The sequence below is a fragment of the Heliangelus exortis genome, chromosome 15 (assembly GCF_036169615.1).
Source record: "Heliangelus exortis chromosome 15, bHelExo1.hap1, whole genome shotgun sequence".
In the NCBI taxonomy this organism is placed as follows: domain Eukaryota; kingdom Metazoa; phylum Chordata; class Aves; order Apodiformes; family Trochilidae; genus Heliangelus; species Heliangelus exortis.
In genome coordinates, this window is record NC_092436.1 from 17,493,624 (window position 1) to 17,517,464 (window position 23,841).

The window sequence follows — 23,841 nt, forward strand, 5'->3', positions numbered from 1 at the left end:
TGTTAATCTGGACTGTTTCTATGCCAGATTCACCCTGCAAATGAAGGATAGCATTTTGAAATATTTGGTTGTAGAGAGGTGGATGTTGATCTCCCAACAAGTTACAAGTGATAGAACAAGAGGAAATGGGTTCAAGTTGTGCCAGGGAAGGCTTAGATTGGATGTTAGGAAAAGTGTCTTAATTGAAAGGGCTATCAGGCACTGGCACAGGCTGCCCAGGGCAGTGGTGGAGTCACCATCTCTGAAAGAATTTAAAAGCTGTGTATGTGAGTGACATGGTTTAGTGGTGGATTTGGCAGTACTGGGTTAACAATTGGACCAGATAATCCTAAAGGTCTTTTACAGTTGTATGAATCTAAAAGTTGTGCAAAAAAAAAAAAAAAAATCACCCTTGTATGTCTATTTTATTACATTTATTTTCTATTGGAAAATTTATATTCCACCATTGAAAATCATATTCTAGATGTACTTGTTGGAGTTTGGCTGCAATTGAAAGACCAATGTCAAGATATTGGGAAAGAGGGACAAATTTCCACATTAGGAATAGATTTTGAAGGAATGGTACTTGCAAAGTTTATTCTGATGAAAAAATCCTTACTTCATCTTTTTCTTTAAAATTTATCTTTTCTTTCTTCATGTGTATTTGAAAAAACATTTTTTCTTCAAAATCACTCTTCAGTTAGGTGAATTTAGGAGATTCTAGAACAAGGACAGTCTAAAATACGCACGCACGCACACACACAAAGGCTCCAAATACTACAGGTTAACTTTGGAGCTGGAAATCTGGACACTATCTTTTTAAGCATACAAAACATGTTAGATTACCCGTAGCTTGAAGAATAAAATATATTATTACAGAAAGCACATGCTGATGAAGTCCTCCCTTCTTGTTTCATGGCCAAGTAATACTCTTGCATCCAGTATTCATCACTAGTGTGTTAAAATTAGAATACAACATTGAATATTAAGAACAGATAGAGGAAATCCTACGAAAAAGTGCTCAAGAAAAAACTCTTCCAAGAGCAAAAGGATAGTATTTAAATATATACCTAAATGCAAACAGAATTTTAAGTGCACTATTTAGCTTTGGCAATCAAAAACCATTATAAAAAAAAAAAAAAAAAAAAAAAAAAAAAATCAGGAAATATGTACTGTGAAAATAAAAAGCAGATTTTATCCAGAAGTCCCATTTTGTCTCTTTGGCTTTCTTTTCTTTTGTACTACAGGTATATTTGAGAGCTGGAGACTGGGAAAGAGGAGTCCTTGTTTTTTGATTCATTCTTCAAGATTTTTGAATGCTTTATGTACTTCAAACCAAGAGGGACAAGGGCTACTCTGTTCTTCCTGACTGTCTAAATGCCCCGTTTGAAATCAGTATAACTTGCTAATACCTTGGATTGTGTGAATAACAATCAGTTATACTAGATGTGAGGACAGGTCCTTCTTCCTGCCCTTGTCTTTGTAGAAAGTCTGTGAACAGATCAGCACAGGCTGAAATTTGTTTGATTGTAATTGTGACACACTTCTGCTACTGCAGGAGTTCATTTTCTAAACCTTCCCTTCAAGCTGAGGTGGTAGTTGAGAAATAAATTCATGTGTCACCAAAAATACAACAACAGTTTATTGACAGGGATCAAATAATTTGCAGCTTTTACCTCCTGAAAACTAGTTCTCATGTGAAACAGGGGAGCCTTCCCTTCGTGGGAGGCTGACCTGTTAGTGTATGAGCCCTCTGAATGTCACCAAGATTGTTTTGCATCTTGTAGCTCTTGCTCCCATTGATGCTCAGATATGCGGTTTATTAAATCATATTTTAATTGCATACATGATTTTGGTATTATTTTTAGTGTCGGTTTATTTCTTTTTCCAGTATAGTCAAGCAATTTTTAATATTTTTTTATGGTTATTTTTACCTGATTATTAATGTTTAACAGGTAGCAACTGACAAGGACAATGGCATCTTACTATACAAAGGAGACAACGATCCTTTGGCTCTGGAGTTGTACCAAGGACACGTGAGGCTCATCTACGACACGCTGAATTCTCCACCCACCACAGTGTACAGGTAATAGCTAGACTTTACCAAGACAACCCTGTTTTTAGGTTAACTCCATTTGGATATTTTTTTAAGCTCTGTTGCTCTAGTTTGTTCTGTGTAAACACACAGCTGTGACTAGCCCTTTCTGGTTCAGTGCAACTTCAAGTCATTGTGGATGTAGAAGAGCTGGATTTCCCAGCCCACCTTGCTCTTTAAAGAAGAAGAAGAAGAGTGTCCTGTTAGAGCAGGTGAAAGGACACCACCCACTATCACTAGTCAGGGCATGCTGTGTAGTTCTTCTGAAAAGTTTTCTGGTGAAACTTGAGTCTTGCAGGAGCATGGTGGCTGTGCAGAACTTTAAGGGTAATGAAGACTTGTTTAAGAAAATGAGGAAATTATTTCTAAATAAAAGCAAATAGGATAATAGCAATGCAGGGGTACCATCAGGAAGACCAATGGTTTGTCTACTATAGGACTGAAGAAAGGAGTGAGTTAGTAATTTTCACTAGCTGGATAGGTGTGGAAAATTTCCCTGTGTGTGGCTGCTAATCCTAATTGATTTCATGTTAGAGCAAAACTGAGGTTGTTAAACATTTTCACGCTAGTAATTAGAACAATGGGAAAAGCTCATTATGTGTGGGTAGCACACGGGGGAGGTGGATGGGTGTGGATACTTGCTCTCTGTTGTCAAGGGCAGAGTGGTGTGGTGACGAGAGCTGTTGCCACCATTGCAACAACAGTTTATGGATCTGCTGCTTTCTGGCAGAGAGTTACCAGAGATGGCGAGCATCAATGTCCTCATTATTCCCATGCCCTTCATATCGATCAAGGAGGAGGAGGTCTCCATTCAGACTGACACCTCATTACCATAAGATTAATGGCCTGTTCGCTAGCTTTAGTACTGTGTGATCTGTTGAGAAGGGAAAGAAGGTGCTTAATACGATGCCCTTTCTGAAATGTCACTCTAATCTTTTATTAGTTTAAGGAGCGGAGCAAAATGGGATTAGCATGGAGCTTGATGGGAGAGGATTAGGTTGATTGAGAAAAACAGGAGCTAAAGAATGTCAAAAAGGGCCTCTATATGAAAAGACTTGTTTTCCTCAAGGGCTGAGATAGGGGAAGGAAACCCACTTCTCTCCTTACAATTGTAGGATATAAGGGTGGAAGGCATGAGTGGATCTGTCTGATATCCCTGAATATCCTGTTCAACTCTTAGGCATAAGCTCTGTTTAGCTAATGCATGACTTCTAGCTTGGCACTGAGTTTTGGCAGGAAAACACCAAACAATGGAAAATCCCACATTTCCTGTAGTAGATTGGGCAATTTTCAATCATTTCCATTATTCAGGCATTGGCTGTTATTTCTAAGTTGTGTGGATAATACCTTCTGGATGATTCAGAAGCTTTATCCTGGAAAATGAAAATGCTTTTATCCCTGGTTCTGGCTCCCGTGATTTTATCTATACTTTTAATTACATTGTTTCCTAACTTGTATTTTGATGAAATGAGTACCTGATGCAGTGTGAGGCATTTTACATAAATCTAAAACTTTTGGGAACTCTTCTTTGCTACTTCCGTAATTTTTCATTTTTCAATGAAAATGTTACTAGGAGAACCTGAAAATCCCAACCTCAGCTTCACTTTTGGTAAAAAGCATTTGCCTTCTCTATTGCCTACTTCTTGCTGCCTTGTTTAGATGCCTCATTTAAATTTCGATTTAAGCAAAAGTGGTATATTTTCTTTTGAGAAGCTCTGTTGAAAAACCATCAGATTAATTTTCACAGGGAGTATCAAGCCCTGCTATCCTCCAAAGGGGTGCACTTCATGGAAGAGATGAGCAGTGCTTTGGCTCTCATTTTGCCTTGATAGAGTCTGCTAAAAGAGGAGGAGGCCAAGTACTGCTTGGTGGGAATTTTGTCAGCTATAGCTGCAAGAAATCTCTAACTGACCTGGTCCTGTGTTGTAACTGAGATGTTTTGCTGGCTATTTCAGGTACTCCCATGATGGGATGTGGGAAGTCATTGGAAAACCACATTATCCAGAATTCCTCATCAGAGTCTCTATGATAAGTTTTATCAATAGTACTTAAGGACAACAAAATTAGCAAAATATCTGGCTAGTGCAAGTAATATCCTTTGGGATATCCCTGTTGGGATAAGATAAAAGCTGTTTTCAGAGAGGAAGCCAGCAGCAAATAAGGCATACTTGATGGTGGTGTTCAGTAGTACTCAGCAGAAGGGTGCTGGAAGACTGAAGTACACAGTGTGTTACCTTGCAAAGGTAAAAGCATTGAGTTGTTGGTACTGGCATGTGTTAAACTGTAGGGAGAGCTTCCTACTTGTGGTCTTTTTTTCCTAACATCTGTTCCATATTTGTAATTTATTTTTTTTCTGATAGGTTCTATGCTACTAGACACATCGTATTGATTTGGATGCTAAATTAATCCTTCCTAATAGACATGGAAAATAGAAATTTGACACAAACTGCTGGTGTGATTCCCTCCAGAGTCATCAGGTTGCAATGTTGCATACATACTGTCATATCTGGTACAGAGCAAGATGCAGACATCATTGGTATAAAATCATGTTTTCCTGCAGGCTTTCTGACAGCAGTGAAAAAGGAGACAGTTAAGAAAACACAGCAATTAATTGTATTTGTATTTCTGCAGAGCCTACAGTCAAATTACATTACAATTCCTTTTAGAAGTATCCTTGCATAATAAGTTTTCAAAAATTTTATGTCATGTAAAATATTTTTTATAGATCATATCATACAGTTCTTATGGTCTGGCTAATTCTTACATATCAGAGATGGATGTTCTTGTGGTTAAAGCACAAGGCCTGACATAAGGGAGCTTAAATACTTACACTCTCTGCCTCATATGTTATGATTGTGGGATGACAAATCTAGTTGTCTGTGCACAAAAAAGTACACAAATTTACAAAAAAACAGAAAAGCTGTTTTAGAAATGTCCTGTGGGTCTCCAGACAGTAAGGTTCCTTCTCCCTCCAGGCTTTTGAGCAGCACGATTCTATGATCCCAGCAGCATTTGCAGACTTTCTGTTCCACATCACTGGGCCTCTGCCCATGGTGGCTGGAACCCAGAGCAGCCCCTGTTGCCAGGGGCTCTCCTTGTTGAACAAGAGGTCTCAGTCCAAAGGACTGAACTTGGTAGCACAAGGGATTTGGTCCTCTGCTCAGATTACTTTGACTTCTCTGTGCTTCTGGTGCTGAGGTTGAACAGTTGCTTTGGTGCTGGCAGAATTTCCAACTCACTGCCTTCTACGGAGGAATGTGGTGGAGGAGTGAAAGATTAATTATTCTTAGGATCATTATTAGAGCTTGTCAAACTAAATTTTTACCAAAATTATCTGCAGAATTCACAGCAGGACTGCTTCTTTCTTTCCTGATACCTTCATAGTCTGCAGCCTGTGCTGTTCCTGGTGGGATTCCTTCTTCTGGATAGTTTCTAAATAGACTGTTTTTCAGAGCTATTCTCTCTCAGAGACATCACTGAGCTCTTAACAATTCTGTATATTTGCAAATCATTTTACACACACTTTTTTTCAGGTACTCCTTAGGGATTTTGCATCAAATATGATGTAATGAAGTGGTATTAATCTCTGACCTGCACAGTAAAAGTTGTAAAATTTGAATGTACTTACACATCTTGCATGAGCCCGGGCAAAGGACAGATAAATTGGTTTCTGCCTTTATAAAGGACTCTGGTGTATTTGAATGGGACAGAAAAAGACAAGTGTGTGAGTTCGTGTCAAACTACAAATATCACATTTCCCTAGTTTTTCTTGGATTTTTGTGTAGTAGGACAGTGAAAATATAAGGCCAAGACCTTGAAATGTCATCTAACTTTTATTATTAGGTTTGGAATCATCAAATATTTGCTTTCTCAAAACTCAGAAATGTTAGTCTACTGAAATGGAGTTTAAGAAGGGTAAAGTTTGTCCTTTGGGCTGCTGGAGGACTTAGCAGGCAAAATCTTGCTAAGCTGAACTAATTTATTTTTCTTTGTAAATCTACTCTGCATCTCTTGCAAGAATGAGAGTCTTTCATCTCTCCTCTCTCTCCTTGCCTCTGCCTAGCTCATTCTCTTTAGTTTAATATCTGAGTACCCAGAAACACTGTGCTGCAGGCCCGCACAACTTAAAACCAAGTCTGTGAAGGCAATAAATTCACTAGCTGCTCCACTGCCCCAAGAGTTTTCATGCCCTTTTTAAATAATTATTTGAATTTTCTTTTATTATGGCTGCTTGAAGTCAAAGCAGAGATGCTATTTGTATCCTTTTGATTAAGAATGTGGCCATCTACACCATCACTGTCACCTTTGTCACTGTTTTTTAAAGGAAGAATACTCCTGCAAATACTCCAAATCAGCTTCAGACAGGTGGCAGGAGACTGTCCTACTCCTCCCAAATCACTTTATAAGTGGACTGTGCTAGCTTTAATGCATAGACAACATATAAGCAAATGGTAGATAGTCTGTGTATTTTGTTAAGCCCATTGTTTTGATGTTGTCTTCTAAAATGAACACCCATAAGCTGGTCAGTACCTTGTGACCTAAATCACTGCAGTTCTGTCTGAAGAAACAAGAGATGATGAGATAGGGGCAATCCATAACTAAACAAAAAGAGAGGGGAGGAATGCACCCAAAACGAGTCAATGTTTTAAAAACCCTGAGTTCAGCCTCTAGTTAAGAGTCTAGCTTTCTGACTGTAATGGACACTTCAGAGGATTATGCCTACAGATAGAAAGCAATTAATTCAGTAACACTTTTCTTTGCAGTGGAGAGTATTGTCCATTCAAAATTATCTTCAGTAGCATCAAGAAGGAAGAAGTTTGCTCTGGGAAGCTTGCTGAGGTCTAGAAGTAGATCAGTGCCTTGCAGGTACTTGCCAGTTTTCATGTTCAAAGTAGTCTTGGGTTTATGTAAAACTAAATGGTCAGGCCAAAAATTGGTCCCTAAAGTGATTTATCTATGACTAAAAATAGTGTAGCTCTATAATCAAAAGAAAATTGATGCTGAAAATGCAGAAACTCACGTTATAAATTAAGGTTTTCCCCTATTAAAGTCAGTAGCTGGATTGAGTTGTAGCCAGTTAAGTTCAAGCCTTAAAACTAACCAGCCAAACCAAAACTAATTGTTAAACAAGAGCTATTTCTTCCACCCCAGCCCGTAACCTGATTTAGTCATTAATCAGTCCATAACACAGCCTCACTGTTTCTTCCAGTGAGAGCATCAGTGAAACCATGACAGTGGTCAAGGCAGCTCCTGAGCTCCCATAAATTAATGCCCATGTTAGTCCACCTTCTAAGCAGTCAGTTTGGTTTCTGCATGTTGAAAACAACCTTTGTGCTGAACTGTCTTTCCAGTGAGTAAGTGGGAGAAAGGTGTGCAAAAGTATTTAAAAAGGTATTTCCTTGCTATAGCACAGGTTGTTAGTCCAGTGTTATATTGCGCAAGATGGTTAATAGTGATTACATCAGAGGAAAGTTGAAATATTCTTGTAACAGACAAGGATGAAATAAACCTAATCATAGTCAAATGACTTTATAAATTTCCTATGCACTAACGACTGGCTCATGGCTTGAATCGTGAGGATGTTCTATTGCAGCAAAATGTAGCAAGTTGATATAACATGTTTATTTTTTTCTGCCTGTAAATGTCTTGCAAACATGATGATTAACAAATCAAATTTTAGATGTGTACCATATGTTATAGATTTCTGTCCCATTTATACTAAGCACCAGGCTCTGGATTCAGTTGCTGAGGTGTCAGGAGTGTTTAAGGCATGGCACTGAGGGTGGTCACGGAGGTGTGATGTGGTTCTGAGCACAACTCTGGCAATGCTTCTTCCCCCTACAGAGAAGCAACCCACAGCTCTGCATTTGCCAGTATGCCCCAGTGCTGCTGGAAGAGGTGGGTGTGGCACCTGCTACTCAGTTTTTCAAATAGCAATGGATTTTAGTTATTTTTGTGGAAGCTGGAGCATACAACTGTACATGTGTTGCCATGGATGCGGAGGAAACTGGCCATTCGTCAGGTTTCTAAATAGACACCGTTTTGCTTTTTTCTTGTGGCTTAGCCTCCAGTTTCAGATAAGACTTATCATTCTCTGTCTGTCATTGTAATAGGAAGTACTTGTATTCTGTTGTATTGTATTCTGTAGTGGCACTGGTCCCTGCTTTTCAGGACCTTAGATGTGCCCCACACCTGTATTAGCGCAGCATCACCTCTGCTGGTGGAGTGGTGTCAATGCCTCGCCATTCTCTATGGTTAACTCGTTTAATGAGTGCAAATAGCACTGAAGAATCTATGTGTTTTTTCACTCTGCATTTACTGGGTTTGTTATTTTATATGATACCTGTTACTGTATCATTTTATATGATACCTGTTACACTGAGACACAATTGCTCGTTGTACTGCATTACGCTGTGTGCCACGATGTGCAAACTTGTGGTGGGGCGAGGAGGGAAGGCAGTGACACTGTTGTCTCTCATGCTGCGGAGGCCTTGCACTTGAAGAGTTTGCTCAAGCTAGTTTTACTGCTACTACGCTCACATTTAACAACTGCTCAGTTAGCAGCATGAAGTGTGTAGCTCTGCAGAGGCATGGTGATACTGTAGGAGACCATGTAAGCTTCAACTCCCCAGCAGTGGTACTGGGGGAAAGTGCCAGACCTCTTGCCCATGTCAGGGAAACTGTGAGAATTCACTGCAATCAAGGCATGTTTACCCTGGCCATGAATCTGACACTTTTATGAATAATTGAGGGAAAGGGGTCAGGATTGTGTTAATTGCATGTTGCAGGGGTATAAAAAAGGTCCTTGCTTTTCCCTCAGAAGGTCTGTAACACAATAACTCTCACTGCTGGCAGGGCTGCTGCAGCAATTGAATTATGGCTGGAAATTAGGTATGCATTTGCCTGGCCAAATGATCATTGAGGGAGATAGGGTAATCACCTGCCAGTGTTTAAGGGCTGTAAACACCAAGAAGAGAAAGATGGTTTATTTGAGTGGTCTACAGAGTTCTAAGTAGGAGAAAAGGTATAAAATCAAGCAAATTAAAATGGAAGTATCAAGAAAAAAACAAAATCTTAATTTTTAATGTTCTCAGCCTAGGAGACCTAACACTTGAGTCATGTAAAACAGGATTGAACAGAACAAAAGAGAGCATTTTTTAAGCTGGAAATGGAGCGTTTTAATGCATTCTTCCACCTCATATTTCCCTAACCTTGTGTTTTGGTAGCATTTTTTATACTTTTTTGTCAATGTGTTTTTTCTTTAGGTTCTGAAGAGGATAGTGCTTGAGGTGATGTGTTCTTGTAGAGGTAGCACAACCACTACTCCAATTATGATTTTGCCGTTGTTGTCATAGAGAAGTTTAATGACTGATTATAACTTGAACTAAGGGCAGGAGGTAAATGTAGCTTGGAAAGGTGAAAAGCTGAAGACAGCCTGGCTGATTATGAATTTCACAGCTAACATCTTTTTGTTCTCACCTTGGGTTTCTTGAACAGGGTACCTCTTCGCTGATGCCTGCTCTTCACATATGTTGTAAGCTCCTTAAATTCTCTGAGGAACAGATTTCTGGCTATTCTCTTCTATTTCAGATGTTTTTAAAGATTACCTAAGTTCAGCATTCCCCATGTCCTTCACTCTCCCAGTCACCATCCTTGTGTTTGCTTTGTTCTGCACTTTACCTGAGGCATGTCCCTATTAAGACAGAGGTCAGGAAAATCTGGAGACTGTGGCTAATGAATTGATGTACTCATTTGCATAATTGATGGTTATACATTTCCTCAGTGACATGGTTTGCTGTGATATTTAAAACTATTTTTGTTTTTGGCTTATCTGCTGTTTCCTGCTGTCAGCACTGGAGGTACACTGCATGTCAGTGTAAAAACTAACCCCAAAGCCCAGATTTAAAAAGTTTGAATTGAACACTGTAATTCTCTAATGCGTTTCTGTTCACCAGCATATTTACAGTTTCTCAGCTCTACATCTCTCATGGATATCAGAGCAAGGGGAGACAGTGTTTATGATATCTTTGTGTGTACTTGGGGCTGGATTAGAGGTGAAAGAAAATATAGAAGGGAGAAGAGAAACAGGTGAAAAAGGAATGTGGAGATCAGTTTCTTCACGTATTTCCTGGGGGTTTATGTTTAGTGCACATACCTTTCCCTTCGTTTCTTTGTTTTCTAGAGTTTTAGGCTGTCGGCAGAGGCTGTGTCCATGGTCTGTGTGCAGTGACCTGTGCAATGCGTCCATTGGCTCATCTTGCTGGAATTGCTGTGACAGATGAGGCCCAGATCCCTGATACAGAATTTTAGGAACTCCTTTTCAGAGCCCTCTTTAGTGGCTTCTCTTCCCTGGAAGGGTAGTTGCAAGATTTCTGGTACCATATGGAGGAAAGAGGTGCTGGACCCAGGGCCTTCTCATGAGCTTTAGAAGCTGGGCTCTCCCCACATGCCCAGTATTTTCCTCCTCTTTTCTTGGCCAGATCAGGTCAGATGCCTTGGCCAGTTCACAGTGAGGCCAATGAAAGGTTAGGGTAACCATGACAAAAACAATGTACAATGCAAGCCCTCATCTGGGTTATGAGCAGATGAGTGTAATGGAGCAGGGAAAAGTGAGGGAGGGGTGCTGCTGTTGGAGGAGTAGCAAGCATTACCCCTTGGCTGGGAATCAGGGCAACTGTCCCCCCTCAGCACCAGGGGACTCCCGGGGCAGCCAGCTCCAACTGGGATTTGTTCACTGCACCAGTGATCCAGAGGAATGCTCCTGCCTAACCTCAGCATTTGGCTGTACATTATTTCCTTTTCCTCAAGGTGGGTGTTTAAGGCACCAGCAGTGATTACAATTGGAAGAGAACTGGAATGGTTTCTCAGCATCAAATTTGTAACAAGACCGAGTGAAGGTTGTGTTGGGCAGTGTCTGACAAGGCAGGTCCTCACCAGGCTGACTGCAGTGCAAGAACAATTCATGGGTCCTGAGGTTTAAGTTTTCCTTAAAACTGGTCTTTTGATTCCTTTTGCTGTTTACTTTTTAGCAAGTTTAATTATTGAATTCCTGAAAATCCTTACTTGCACTTCAAATGTTTACACTTCAGATTTCCTCCCTTTTTCAGCAAGAATATATTGTAAACTCTGTAATAGCTGATGGTGGTGGCCCAGAATACTGCAGCTGGAAGTTGGCTAAAAATTCATGACTGTCTTTTCAATAGCTTGGGAATATCTCAAAAGCCAGAACTTGGTTTGTCAGTGCCCTAGAGCAAAGCAGTTGGCTCAAATCTAGCACCCCTTTGGCTTCTTCCTGCAGTCCTGAGTTCTCTCTCCCTTGCTGTGCTCATACATATTATTGTAATTTTGCCATACAGAAGAAAAACCTCTGCAGCAGGGAAGATGTTGGGTAAGAACATCAAGTCAGCTGTCAGGTACGGGACCTGGTGAAATCTGCTTCAGTAAATAAACTCGTCACGTCGAGGCAAAACAAAGCTGCCGTAGCAGCTTCCAGCACTTCCACTGATTCAGTACCCGAGTGAGTGAGCGTGTTCCAGGCGGGGCTGTGCCTGAGGGTTTGAGGGTTGAGGGTCTGAGGGTAAGGTGTGAGGCGAGGCTCTCCCGGCACGAGAGGAGCATTGGAAGCGCAAGCCCGGCCTATAGCCCGCTCCGCCTCTCTGCGGTGCTCTGTCGCCCCCTCGCGGTCACCGCCGGCCCGGCCTCGGGGCTGCCCGGTGACCCGCGTCGCCCCTGCCCGCGACCTGCGGCTCTGCTGGCCACACGGCTGCTGGTGACCCACGGTGTGCCCGGAGCTGGCAGCCCCCGTACCCTCCGTCAACGCTGCAGCCCGGGATTGCCGATGAGACGCACTAAATCCCTGACTCCCAGGCAGGTATTTACATACCGCAGGCTGTTTCAGAAGGAAGAGCTCTTCTGTAAGGCCACCTGATCCGCAGTAAGAATTGAATTAAGATTCTAATAAAACCCTTACAGAGAGCTGGGTCAGGAAGAGGCCCCTTGAAAAAAAAGCCAAGCACAGCAAGTCTGAGCTGTGAGCTGCGTTGTGATGCGCTGTTCAGAGTCTGTGGCTTTCTCCCTTCATCTCCAGCCAAGCCACTGTCTCCAACTGTCTCAGACAATTGCTGAGTCTCCTAAAGGCCCAGCTACATAAGGGGCTCTGAGGAGAGTTCATGTAGCATTTCTCTCACCACTCCTTTCTCCCCCCAATGTTGTCTCCATCTCACTCAAAATCCAAAGGCATCTTAATGTCCTTCTGTCAGCAACAGCAGTTATTGCTCTAACCCAAGTGTCTCCTGGCTGGGAGATTTCTGCCATGCTGGCTGTCCACATCCAACTTTTCTGTCATGCATTTGCACCTTCTCAAAAAGCAAGTAAGTGCTTTGCCTGTTTGGAGATTATCTGCTTTACAAAACTGCAGTGTTGGGTGATGGCTGTAAATTACTTTGTTTCTTAAAATACAGGCACAGATTATTTAAATTTAGAGTTAGAAAGGGAAGGAGTCAGAACTGAATACTACTCAGCCACTTCACCCACAGACAGGGACCTCTTACTCCCTTTCCAGCAAAAATGCCAGCCCCGGGCATGCTGAATGGTGTGAGCAGCACGAAGGGCAGCTGCTTTCATCTCCAGGACACACAGGCTTTTGTTTGCCTGTTAGTCAAGGCATAATCTGGAAAAAGCACAGGTGATCAGTGCCTGTGAAATTCTGGCCCAGGGAAGAGGCAGCCCTGCCAGACATGATAGTGTCGTGCTCTGACAAATGGTCATAGCTTGGCCTTCTTCAGATAGCGATGTATTTTTGTGCATTAGCATCAGATACCGATCCCACCAGGGAAGGGTTCCCTGTCATACAGCCCTCCATCCCACCTCAGTGCTCGCCTGTCAGGGCTGATAGGTTCTGCCTATACTTCTTCCTTGTGCTGGCACTTCTGCACAGCCTAGCAATGACAAGTCTGCATTTCTGTTTATCTTGCACCTTTTAGCTGGAAGCATGGGTCCCATGTAAATTAAGCATTGCAACACAACAGTTAGATATGCAGGGAGCACACAGGCATCACCCAGCTGGCACATTGCCATTACACAGCTGTTTCTTGTAACGTGGCAGATACTTAGCAGAATTCCAGAATATCTAAACAGAAAGTTTGGACCAGCTCCTTTCAAACTTGTTTGAGTTGTCCATCCATAAAGTAGGCTGCTGGAGGTGTGGGACCCAATAGAGCAGACTTGGGTATTGTGATGACAGGCTCTCTTTTCTGAGGTTAAGGCACTACAGCACCTTTGGCAATGAGTCCAGCATAAATCCTCAGACTCTGGATTATCCCAGCCCATTTTGTAGAATCATCCCACCCATTCTGTACAATCTCAAATCTTTTTTTTTTTTTTTTTTCTGAAAGCCACTTCACACAGTGCCTTCAGCCCCAGGTTCTCATGACCTTGCTCCCTGTGGCACTCCTACCACCCCAAGGATGGGCAGCAGTTGCAGCCCAGACACTTTCTTGCAGGTCAAGGAGAAGCAGCTCAGCCAGCACAGCTTTCCCAGGAGTTGGTGTGTGGCAGAACTAATTTACCTCATGCTTATGTACAGCCACACAATGCAGGTGCACATATATTGCTGTCATCTTACAACCTTATGTAAGATGTATGTGTAAACTTTTAAAGGCATATGTGTTCAGGATTCACTCCAAAATTCTGTGGGGACAGCAGCAATGTAGAGGCATGTTAGCTCAGTTAAGAAACAGCAGTGTGCTCTTAAACAAGCACATCCTCAGAAACCCCAACAGGGCTGACTTTCTGCCTAATGTTGCTCATTTATAATTGGTTATGTCAAGTTTACTGTAAAACACTATAACTTCTTCCAGGAACAATTGAGATAATTTCTAAGCCATGTAATTTGTTTCTGAAATTGAAGTCTGATTTCCATGCTACAGTGTCCTCATACATCAGTTATGCAGGGCTGGGAGCTGAGGGTGGGCAGCAAGTCATGTGGGTTGAGAGGTAAATACATCTAAAAGGTGATTCTGCCTTGGAGATGTGTCACTCTTTAAGTATGACTGTTTCTCGCCACTGATAGTAAAGCAGACCTGGGTAAATAGATCAGAGAATTCTCTGCATTGCAGCTATACAAAACACCTGAAGGGCTCTGACCTTATTTTCTAACTTGCTTGAGAGACCAGATTGAGCTTTGGGGCATTTGAATGAGCTCAAACCTATTCTTAAAACTAGGATTTTATGTTTTAATTTACCACTTGTGCAGCAATATCAAATCCAGTTGTTGGCTAATCAGTATCTCAGGATGCCTGAATCCCACAGCTTGTGTTTTTTTGCCTTTATACATATGTAACAGAACCACCACCCAGCTAGTGAGCTTGCCAGGAGGAATTTGGAAGAGTGCTTGCAGGCCAAGCTTAAGATGTGTTGGCACACTGGTGTGTGGGTGGTTTACATAGACCACAGTCTAATTCTGGCTGCAACCTCTACTGCTGTTAGGTTCTTGTTACGCAGTGGTGTTTGCATGCGTGTGGAACAGAGGCTGCACCAGTTAATTGCATCTACAGCAAAAATTTCCATCACCTCCATAACTACCCAGCCTCATTTGAAATCCTCATTGCTCAAGAGAGGCAATCTTACCTTTGCCCCTCCTACCTTTTAGGAGTGCATGAAACTATCGAGTTGTTTTGGAGAATTTCAATGTACAGCATATGGGCTTGAGAGCTGAAGCTGCCCTGAAAATGAGAAATGATAGAGCAATGTAAATTGAATTGTACCTCTGTGTCTTAATTTCTGAGAGACTGAACTGAAGATGAAGGTGAAATCTGATGTAGTGCAGGCTAGCAAAGTGCTATTGAGTTACCTGACTCACTGCAGGCTTCATTTACTTTAAAATTCAGCATTCATAATGCCCAAGCAAAGAATACGTGGTGCCTTTAATATAACGTGTTTGCTTAGATGGCTATGTGCTCCCTGTCCTTCACCTCCACCCCCAAATTCCTGCTGTCTTAGTCTCAAGCCTCAGTCTACACTTAAATGTGTTGCTAAGCATAGCAATTTTTCAGTTTCACGTGTATTCAGGCAGGACTGTATTGTATTAAGCAAAGTATCTCGGTCATTTATAAGCCAAAACTCCTGCATGCCTTCTCTGGCTTTAAGAAAGTCAGCCTCTCCTCATGCCTCAGCATATAGTTAGGAGATACTTCTGCTGTGAGGAAATGCTGGTTTCGGAGGCCCCTGCTGCTCCAAACTGCAGTCCCTCCCTGCCCCTGGGAAATTGGGTTTGAACTAACCATACAATAAGAAATCACTTCAGTGCTCCAGCTTGTAATATGGCATCCAGTAGCATGACAAAGGGGCAGCAAACTGGCTGAGAGCACAGAACTGGGGATTTAAAGTAATTTTGTCACCAAAGCCAGTATGACATGTAGCTACATCCTTGCTTTTCTGCCCTGGGAAACACAACTGAAATAGCTCCTTTCCTGGTCAGCTGTCCTGTATGTGTAGGCACTGCCTGCGCAGCCATCAGCAATGTTTAAATTTGTACCTAGGATGCTCACACTACGAGAAATGTAGGGAACACGGTGGCTGTAAAGGAGCATGGAATGGGAGCAGTGCCTTACAAGGTGTGGTACCAGGACGTAGGTAGTCACAGAAGCACAGGCAGTTCATTGGTAACATCATTTTTGTCTTTTTTCCCCCTTCATTTTTAGTGTGGAAACGGTGAATGATGGGCAGTTTCATAGTGTGGAACTCGTGATGCTGAATCAAACTCTGAACCTGGTGGTGGACAAGGGAACTCCCAAGAGCCTAGGAAAACTCCAGAAACAGTCTTCTGCCAACCTCAACACTCCTCTCTACATTGGAGGTATAGTGAGTTGTTCTTGGGCTTGAGATTTTAACAAGTCTTCTCAGAAGCAAATAATCTTCCTTACCATGAAGAGAGCTCTCTACAGGGAGTGGAAACTAGACAGAAGCTTTCCCCTCTGCCAGGGGCTGCTTCCCTGAAAGCTGGAGTTACTTATGGATTGGCCCAGTCTCCTGCAACACTGTTCTGCCCCTATAGTTCCCCTACACTAGTTTCAATGGAGTGCACTTTTACCACTCACTGGCTTAACGCAAGAATCTAGTAATGCCAAACTTTGTTGCTGTATACCAGAAGGGGTAGCTACCTGTGGGCAAGTAAAGACATTATTAAGCCTTTCAGAAGGATAATTTCTATTCAACTAAGGACAGAAGGAGTCTTAAGTGTTGTCTAACGGCAAGAACCCATGGCCATTTGCCAAAAACCCTGAGCTTTTTTTTTCCTTCCTTTGTTTGTCATATAATACTTATGTAAGCTTGGGCAAGTGAGTATTTTTGTTTCTTTCCATTTCCAAAATGAGGACAATGAGACTGTGCTACCTTTCAAAGGGCCTATGCAAATTGATTCTTTAAACATTGTAAGGGACTGTGACAAAAGAGATGTTAGATATTATGTTACATACCATCATTGTAACTGTGAATAAACCTTCCCTTTTTTTTTTTATCTGAAGGGATTCCGACCTCTACTGGATTATCTTCAATGCGCCAGGGTGCAGATATCACACCAAATGGTTTTCATGGATGTATTCACGACGTCCGCATCAATAATGAGCTGCAGGATTTCAAGGATTTACCACAGCAGTCACTAGGAGTCCTTCCTGGCTGCAAATCCTGTAACATCTGCAAGCATGGTATTTGCCGGTCCCTGGAGAAAACAAGTGTGATTTGTGAATGTCACCCGGGCTGGATGGGCCCCCTGTGTGACCAGGAGATTGAAGACCCATGTCTTAACCACAAGTAAGTTTGAATGAATGCCAATGGCAGGATGGAAGCTTACATCAAATGCATATTTCACGTTTCATCTTTTAAAACTGCATCTGACTATTTTTGAAGGTTCTGGATTCCAACATGAAATTACTGACAGTTGTGAGCCAGCATCCATGGCAACTCTGTTTCCACTTCTTGTTCTAAAATCATTCAGTCTCAAAATGAGCTTCTTCTCCTGGAGTAGCTAAGGTGTGAATACTGTAGGCCGTACTTGCAGCTGCAACTCTGCCCTAGAAAATACAAAAACTTCTGTTAATGGGTATGTGTCACCTCTGAAGTGAGTGCCTGCATTCACCCAGAGCAGAGCTACCTGTGAGCAGGGAATATACCTCTCAGGGAAATGCTCACAACAGCTCTGGACCCAGTATTCACACTAACTCCCTCAAGACCATTGTGCACTCCAATGTGAACAGTTTTAAATTTCTCAGATAGCAGACTTAAATATTACCCGCTGAAACACCCCTTTAATTAATCGATTTAAAGAATAGCATGGAGTTGCACGCTAAGAAAACAAGAGTGGAAAGCATCCACAGTTCAGAGGCTCAATTACCCCATCTCCATCAGAAAAGCTGGGTCAATAGCTTATGGCACATGCGCATGGAAACAATGCAGTGCACAATCCAGACCAGCAGTCTACATAAGTCAGTGTTCTTTCATAAGCAGATGGAAGTACTTTTGTTTTAGAAGCTACATTGATTGCACTGTCTGTGGAAGGGGCTTTTCACAAGCACATACTTTTGACAAGTAGATTTACCCAGTAAATAATCACTCTCTTAAAGGCAGAAATGTAACTTGGCTGAGGTACCATTTAAAACTTGCTTTTTGGTCTAATTCTGCAAAGTACCGAACCCTGGAAGGTGTTGAGAAGCACCTGACAAACCACAGGTATAAACACCCAAGTTAAGAAACACTTGAAGGCCTAAATGGTTTTTCTTTAGTTTCTGATGCTATTATTTGTGCTTTTTAGTTCAAAGCTTAAAAATGAAACGTCCAAGGATTCAACATAAGCAGGGATCAATTTTACCAGACCAGAAGGAAAAGAAATAAAAATAAGAGACAGACACGGGTTTATGTCAAATAGGACCTGATTTAGCAAAAGTTTATAAGCCCTGGACAGCTTTTCCTTGGCTGGACAATATTTCATTCCTCAGCCCATTCCAAGTGTAACCCTGTCCCGTAAGTAGGGACAGTGTCAGAGAACCTGCTAAGGATCAATAGCCCTCCCTGTGGTATTCCTCAGAAATACCAAAGCTCACTGTAAACCACATGAGCCAGGCAACCCTTCAACCACAACTGCCTGTGAAGAAGCCTGTGCATAGCTTTTCCGCAAGCACCTTCCTTTATCACACTGTTTTTCATCACCTGATATTACTTGTAGAGTAATTCAGCTGTGGAAGCTTGAATGTTGGCATTTTGTTCTACGTGCTGATGTTGCAAATGTGAGCTGCCTTGTGTGCATGCCAAGCATTGGTCCATGCTCATGGGCGAACCCGGTGTTTTTCAAAGAGATGAGTTACAATTGCAAATTCTACGCGTATTCTCTGAACATTATCCAGCATCCACTGAAAACTCACAGTTTCTTCAGTGTTTAACACTGAACTGATGGTTTTGGATTAGTATCCTGGAACTAAAAAGGCAGAAATGCCAAACCCAAACACGCCCGGTAAAAGGAACTTTCATGTCTAACACAGGCCAGCTCTAAAATGCTTCTCCTTCTCCAGGTGTCTGCATGGGAAGTGCATGGTAGCCAATGTTGCTTACACCTGTAAGTGCATGGAGAGCTACACAGGCATGTACTGTGACAAGAAGAACAATTCCTCAAATCCCTGCAGGATTTTGAAATGCAACCATGGGGAGTGTAAGATTTCTGAGCACGGGGAACCCTACTGCGAGTGTGATCCTAACTATGGTGGAGAACATTGTGACAGAGGTATGTGGGGCCCAGGACACTGCTCTGCTGCATTTCTGTTCTACACCTTTGTTTTTACCTCTTTTCTGTGTGACTTGTACTTGGAGGTAAATGGTAAATAGCAGAGCTAGGTCAGTCTCTGCAGAGCAATGCACGGAGCAGAAAAGACCCACACAACAGCTAGCTAGCTACATTCCAAACACATGGGTAAAGGCAGACATTTGTAGCGAAGGGTTTTATTCTATAGCTCCTGAATCCTCAAGGTTTGCTGCTCCCAGGATTCTGGTGACATAAAGGAGAAGTTGTTGTGGGGTTTACCCTCAGCAAGAAGTGCGGGAAGGAGGTCTTACCCTGCAAACCAAGGGCTGTTGTACATGACATGGGCAGGAACTGAAAGGCAGGAGATACTGCCCATCTACAGTGGCAATACAGGTTCTCAGCTTGCTCCCTCTGAGGCAGCTGCACATGTTTCCTGGGGTATCTCACAGATGATGCTGGACTTTCTTGACAGGGTTGGGGCCCAGCTCTTCCACCCTGACCTGAAAAGACTTACTGAAAGCTCATTTAGTTATATGTTCATCCCTGCTGCCTTTTTTTTGCTCCTGTACAGAAGGAAGGAGCTAGCTTGTATTATTTTTATCTAAGTTATGCCTTTCCTGTGAATGAACCACAGACATTCGAAATTACATATATACAGTATGTATATATGTATCTCGCTGCTGCAAAGTGCCTGCAGAACGACACTGACAGTTTCAGGTATATCAGATTGCTACTGCCAAGCAGAGCAGGCTGACCTTTGGTCCCAAGAAGCAGACAGAGCAAAACTAAGACATATTTTGCAGGAGCATTGCAGGATTCAACACTCAGCATCCATTAGAGCCCTTCCAGAATGGCTAATCAAAGCTAGCAGGACAGCTTGGCTTCTGCCTTGTGCCAGGTATTACGCATTTGGGTAACAAGCTCTGGTTTGATGGCAGGTACAGGGCAGTAAAAGGTTAAGGTCCTGCTCATGCCATCTGTTTGTCTTGAGTATCATTTTACATGCAGGGCTGTCTGCTGGTGTTTGGGGAATAGCTGGCGAAATATTTACCACAGTGTTGCTTTGTTTTTTGTTTTTTTTTTCTTCTTCTCTGTTGTTTTGCCAGAGAATCCCTGCCAAGGAGAGGTAATTCGAGAAGTAGTCCGGAAGCAGCAGGGCTACACGTCCTGTGCCACTGCGTCCAAAGTCTCCCGCCTGGAGTGTCGCGGCAGCTGCAGCAGTGGGCAGTGCTGCGTCCCTTTGCGGAGCAAGAGGCGGAAATATTTCTTCCAGTGCCTGGATGGCTCCACCTTCACGGAAGAACTGGAGAGACATGTGGAATGCGGTTGCTCAAAATGCTTATAAGACATTCTCCAGTCTCTTGCCACTTTAATCGACTCAGAAGCGCTATCAAAACGGGACCTGTTTACTTTCAGAGTGAAGAAGAAGAAAAGAATTATTAATTATATTGTAAAATAAACAAAAAATAGAACTTATTTTTGTTATGGAAAGTGACTATTTTCATCTTTTATTACATAAAGTATCGCACCACTTTGAGTATATGCATCATATAGTGAGTTATTTTTACCATGAAACTTTTTTAACAGTTGTAAGAAAAAAAAATTCAAAAGGTAAAAGTTTATATATATATATATATTTATATATATATATAAAAAAAACATAGCCTGACAGGAGAAATGTGGGGTGACTACATGTATGCGCAATGAATAAATGTAGAGGTGTTCCAGGGACCTGCCACAGAGCTGATATGGTCTGAAGCTTTCTCCAAGGCTCTGGGCGAGTCTTCTTAGCAGATCCGCATGGATGGCAGCACCTCTCCTGCTCTGGCACCCCGAGAAAGCCCCCCCCCCCTCAGCTCCGTGCTCTGCCCAACACTGCCGACGCTGGTTTGCTCCTGTACAGTGGCTCCGCTTGCTGTTCTTGGACTGGTTCCCTGTAGCACGTAGGTACTGCTGTAGTTTGAGGCTGGCGACATTGTTTGACTATTATAATACTATAATACATTTTTTTGCTCTGCATGTTGTATTTATCTGTATTCACATTATATTCTTCAGCAACTGTATCTATAGAGCACAGGCAGCTGTATCCAAAAGAAGGGGACGAAGGGAAAGGAAGTGGGGAAATATATGTTGCTTTGGGAAATTTGGGGGCAAAATGTGAAATAAGTGCTAAGTAATGCCTAATAAATGAAATAGTACTTTAGTGTAAACTCCTCAGCTATGTTACTTACCAAGTTTGTGCCTTCTTGCTCCCAGCCTTGAGCCTTTTTTTGCATATGAAATATAAGGAATGCACTGCTACATAGTTTGTCATGCCTTGACACTTTAACTTGGAAAGGTTGCAAAGAGCAGTAAAATGCCATAAAATACCTGCAACGTAATGGCTTTTACTCCCACTGTCACTTGAGCAATGGACGTAAGGTGAGCTGTAGCTGCCTGTTCATCACCGAGCAGTAGGCTGCTTTTCTGCAGCTTTTTTAACTGAGCAGAAGTTGCACTATATCTGTGTGAAGGTATTCAGCTGACTTGTGTCCACCTTGGCAGCACTCTTTTCTCTGCACAAGGAGAAATGTCACACCTCCATCCTGTCCTGCTCTGGCATTTGGTGCAAACTGATCAATTCTACCAAAGCTCTTGCATCTGCACCACTTCATGGCCTACACTTGTGTCTCCCAAAGGACTCCCATTAACTGTAGCTGTGTTGGGAGCAAATGCTGAATAGGAAATGGAAATCAATGCAGGGATAAAAAAATCTCACTGTGAATGTGAGGCAAAAATTGATTCTGGGAGTGAGTTTCATTTTTGGAGTTTTTTTGGCAGGGCTAGCTTTCAGGGTCAGTAAGTACATGCAGAAAGTACCATGGGTGCGTTGAAGTTTCTCTTAATCATCTGTTTCAAACGTCCCATCAAGACCTATTCCATTATCTGTGTAACTTATCTCTTTCCCTAATAATATAGCAAGTGTTATGGTCCTTTCTTCAGTTCTCTTTTCCTAAGAGAGGTGAAATCGGAGATTATTCTGAGCAGCCATAAGCTCCGTTTATGAACAGTCACTGGTCTCACCAAAGTATTTCAAACCAGGGGTTTCGGCAAAGGATGAGTAGGAAAGCTGAATCAAATAAGTGGGGCTTGGTTTTGAGTGGAGCTTTGGAGAGAAGCGCAGAATGTAACCCACTAAAGAGAAGTGACCATCTATCATGCAAGCAGAAAGCTCTATTGTGCTTAGCATTCTTTTGCTACACCAGTCTCGCCTTAGCTGCAGCAATGCTTTCATATTTCTTTGTTACTAACAGGGCAATGCAAACAGAAGGGACATACCAAATGTAATAGCTGTGTCACAAAATAATTATCAGTACAGGAAGCCTCCAATCGGTGAAGTATCAATCACTAGTTAATGTGCCAAACTGATTGAAAGAGTACAGCTCAAGAGCCAGGGAAAAACAATCCAGAAGCTCATAACAGCTGGAGTTTGTAGTGTACAACAGAAATCACCCAAACTCTAAAGCTACGGGTTTTTAAAAAATCATGCAAATAACTGCAGACACTTGTGTGAATACATGCCTGGCACGCCACCACCGTTAACATTTAACTCCCGCTTAAAACACTTTAATATTTGAAGTAGGAGCTGCTGTGGTGCCAGACAGCAGAAATCCAAACTGAGCAGTGGCTTACAAACCATTCTCCAGCCCTCCTGTACTGCACAATTTGTAGCCACTGACCGACCCAGGCCTGCATAGGGCCCTTTCGACCACCACCCAAACTGTTCACTTTGTCCCTCAAGCAGCAATGCATATGAGAAAGAAGGTGATGGTCACTGGTGGCCCTGCACCTGCTGGAGGGTGCCTTAAAAAGCCATCAACGTCTTGTTAGTACATCACACTGGGATTTATTTAAGTAAGGCCTTGCAGCAAAGTGACCAGCAACACCTCAGCAAAGCCGGCCCTGTTCCTGGCCCTTTTCTGTCTGTTAAGCACTGGGATAAACAGTTTAATCTATTTTGTAACCAAATGATGCAATTTTTGTATGCTTTGAGGCAGCACTTGCCATTGGATAGTGATGCTTTGTGTCAATGATTCTCTGACTTGTTATAGGATTATTTTACGTTAAGAAGAAAATAAAAAGCAATCAGATGTGCCAAAAATGTGAGCTTAACTGAAGTATAATTAGCTCTGAAAGTTCCTCTGTAGCCTGCCTAATCTTGCAACAGATTTCAAGAACTGTGGGTACAATGCAGTAGTTTTTACCTCTATAAAGTTTTAATATAAAGTGAAGAAAGATGCTTACCCTTATAAAATAGCAATGCAGACTGTTGTGAACTGATGTATTTTATTAATAAATTCTCATTGTGACGTCAGTTTAAATAAATTGTTGGGTTATGGAAGATTGTAATGTGCCTTGTGGTACAGATTATTTCTGTGTGTATCTGAGGTGCTACGACCTTTTAGACTTCATGAGGTAGCTCATAGCAAGTGATGGGAGAACTATACACACTCCTCTTGGACAAACCTAACCAGAGAATGGCTGTAGGTACATGGAGTATAAGTGGCAGTTACATATTATTATGACATCCTAACTTCTTTAAGAGTCTTACACACACGACTGAGTTAAGCCATATAGTTATGAGCCTCTGCATTTTCTTCGATGAAACATCTTGTCTGCTGCTCTTTTTTTTTAACTGTTTGAGACAGGCCTGCACCAAAAGTGCATTCCTTGACTGATGATAGAATAAACGAAATTTTGGGAAGTAGGGGGGGAGGAGGTCTGACTGAGGAAATGGAAGTCACACAGCCAACATTGGATGACAGGACTCTTGCAATGTCCTGACACATATATTCCAAATTTGCTGCCTCACCTCTGTATGTTTCTTATTAGTGACCAGATGTAGCAGACCAATTTCTGGTCTTTGTTTTCCAGTTTTAGCATGGAATAAAACAAAGCTCCCACCTAGTCCTCAGCCTTCCCTCACCCATACCCCTAAGTA

The 23,841-nt window shown here is 42.2% G+C and overlaps 1 protein-coding gene across 2 annotated transcripts in view; it reads left to right on the forward strand.

Annotated features, from left to right (window-relative positions):
* Positions 1 to 23,249, forward strand: part of SLIT3 (slit guidance ligand 3) — a 433,002-nt gene extending 409,753 nt beyond the window's left edge. The window contains exons 33-37 of one of the 2 annotated variants that reach the window (XM_071759292.1): positions 1,935 to 2,065; positions 15,775 to 15,929; positions 16,597 to 16,882; positions 18,634 to 18,842; positions 19,967 to 23,249. In XM_071759292.1, coding sequence (XP_071615393.1) covers positions 1,935 to 2,065; positions 15,775 to 15,929; positions 16,597 to 16,882; positions 18,634 to 18,842; positions 19,967 to 20,205 — 1,020 coding nt within the window. In that variant the 3' untranslated portion in view covers positions 20,206 to 23,249. The remainder of the gene's footprint in view (positions 1 to 1,934; positions 2,066 to 15,774; positions 15,930 to 16,596; positions 16,883 to 18,633; positions 18,843 to 19,966) is intronic. The other variant, XM_071759294.1, reaches the window with a different exon arrangement.
* Positions 23,250 to 23,841: the final 592 nt, after the last annotated feature.